The following is a 1,002-nucleotide window of genomic DNA, read 5'->3' as shown; positions in this document are numbered from 1 at the left end:
TCTCTTCCAATTCTCCTTCTCCTCCCACGCCTGCCTACCTCTCAGCTCTGATTAGCCATCCCAGCTCTTTTCTATTCTTACATTCATAGAAATCATTTTTGAACTTTACGCTATAAATCCTCATCAGTTTTAACCCAGATCACCACTCGGGAAAATCTCCTCTAAACCTCAAAAGAGTCTTTCTTTCTACTTTATATATTCCTTCCCCCTCTTCTCTGAATTTCATAATGGAAGCTTCCCAGAAAGACAAACTTGTGGCTGCAAAGAATAAATTACATCAAATTCATCCAGAGGCAGAAGAAAAGAAAAGAATGCAAGCAGAAAAAGAACGGATTCAGGCTGAAAACAGGGCAAAACGGGCAGGCTCCAGAGCCCCGGTCTATTTGATTCCAATGGTTGGTGATCCTCCAACGACAATAGGTGGTATATTAGAAGAGACGGTTGAAGAAGGAGATGCTGATGGCGATTCCATTGAACCTACAGGAACTGGAGCAGGAATGACCAATGTACTGATGGTTGATGGAGCCTAGGTGACAAGGCGTCAGAGGCAGAAAGAGAGGACAATTTTAAATCAGCTCTGAAGAAGAAGAATTTCACGATGAGACATTTGGGAGCTCAGGTCCCAAGCCTTGAAAGGAACAACAGAAAAATTAAAGGTGAGCTTACCGGTTTTTACTAGCGGAGGATTCCTTCTCAATTGGCTTAGGTTTGTATACCAAGTCAAGGGTGGCTTTATGCGCCCAAGACTAGATTCCCGGTGTACTATTCGGGTTGTTGCTCATAGCACCCCATCCCAGCCATATAGATGAAGCTGCCATAGGCACTCTCTTGGTGGACGTCTATGCCACGCAAGGTCGATCCCTTGGGAGAGATGTTGCAAAGGAAGAGCATGTATTACCTGGCTGAGATACCCCTCCTTCTAGGATTTGGGGAGGCTGCAATTAGCGCCTAAACACAGTGACTCATCTTGAGTTTGGGTTTGCTTTTTGTGTCAGCCTAAGT

At 44.7% G+C, this 1,002-nt stretch overlaps 1 protein-coding gene across 1 annotated transcript; it reads left to right on the top strand.

Moving 5' to 3' along the window:
• Nucleotides 1-227: 227 nt before the first annotated feature.
• Nucleotides 228-530, top strand: MELLADRAFT_63365 (uncharacterized protein; the record flags this gene model as incomplete). The annotated part of the gene is made up of 1 exon (XM_007410259.1): nt 228-530. The coding sequence occupies one exon, from the start codon at nt 228-230 to the stop codon at nt 528-530; it is 303 nt and encodes a 100-aa protein (XP_007410321.1).
• Between the last annotated feature and the right edge of the window lie 472 nt (nt 531-1,002).

The sequence above is a fragment of the Melampsora larici-populina genome (genome assembly GCF_000204055.1).
Source record: "Melampsora larici-populina 98AG31 unplaced genomic scaffold MELLAscaffold_19, whole genome shotgun sequence".
Taxonomy (NCBI): Eukaryota; Fungi; Basidiomycota; class Pucciniomycetes; order Pucciniales; family Melampsoraceae; genus Melampsora; species Melampsora laricis-populina.
The sequence above is the reverse complement of the archived record's forward strand: the minus strand, read 5'-3'. Positions and strand labels throughout refer to the sequence as shown.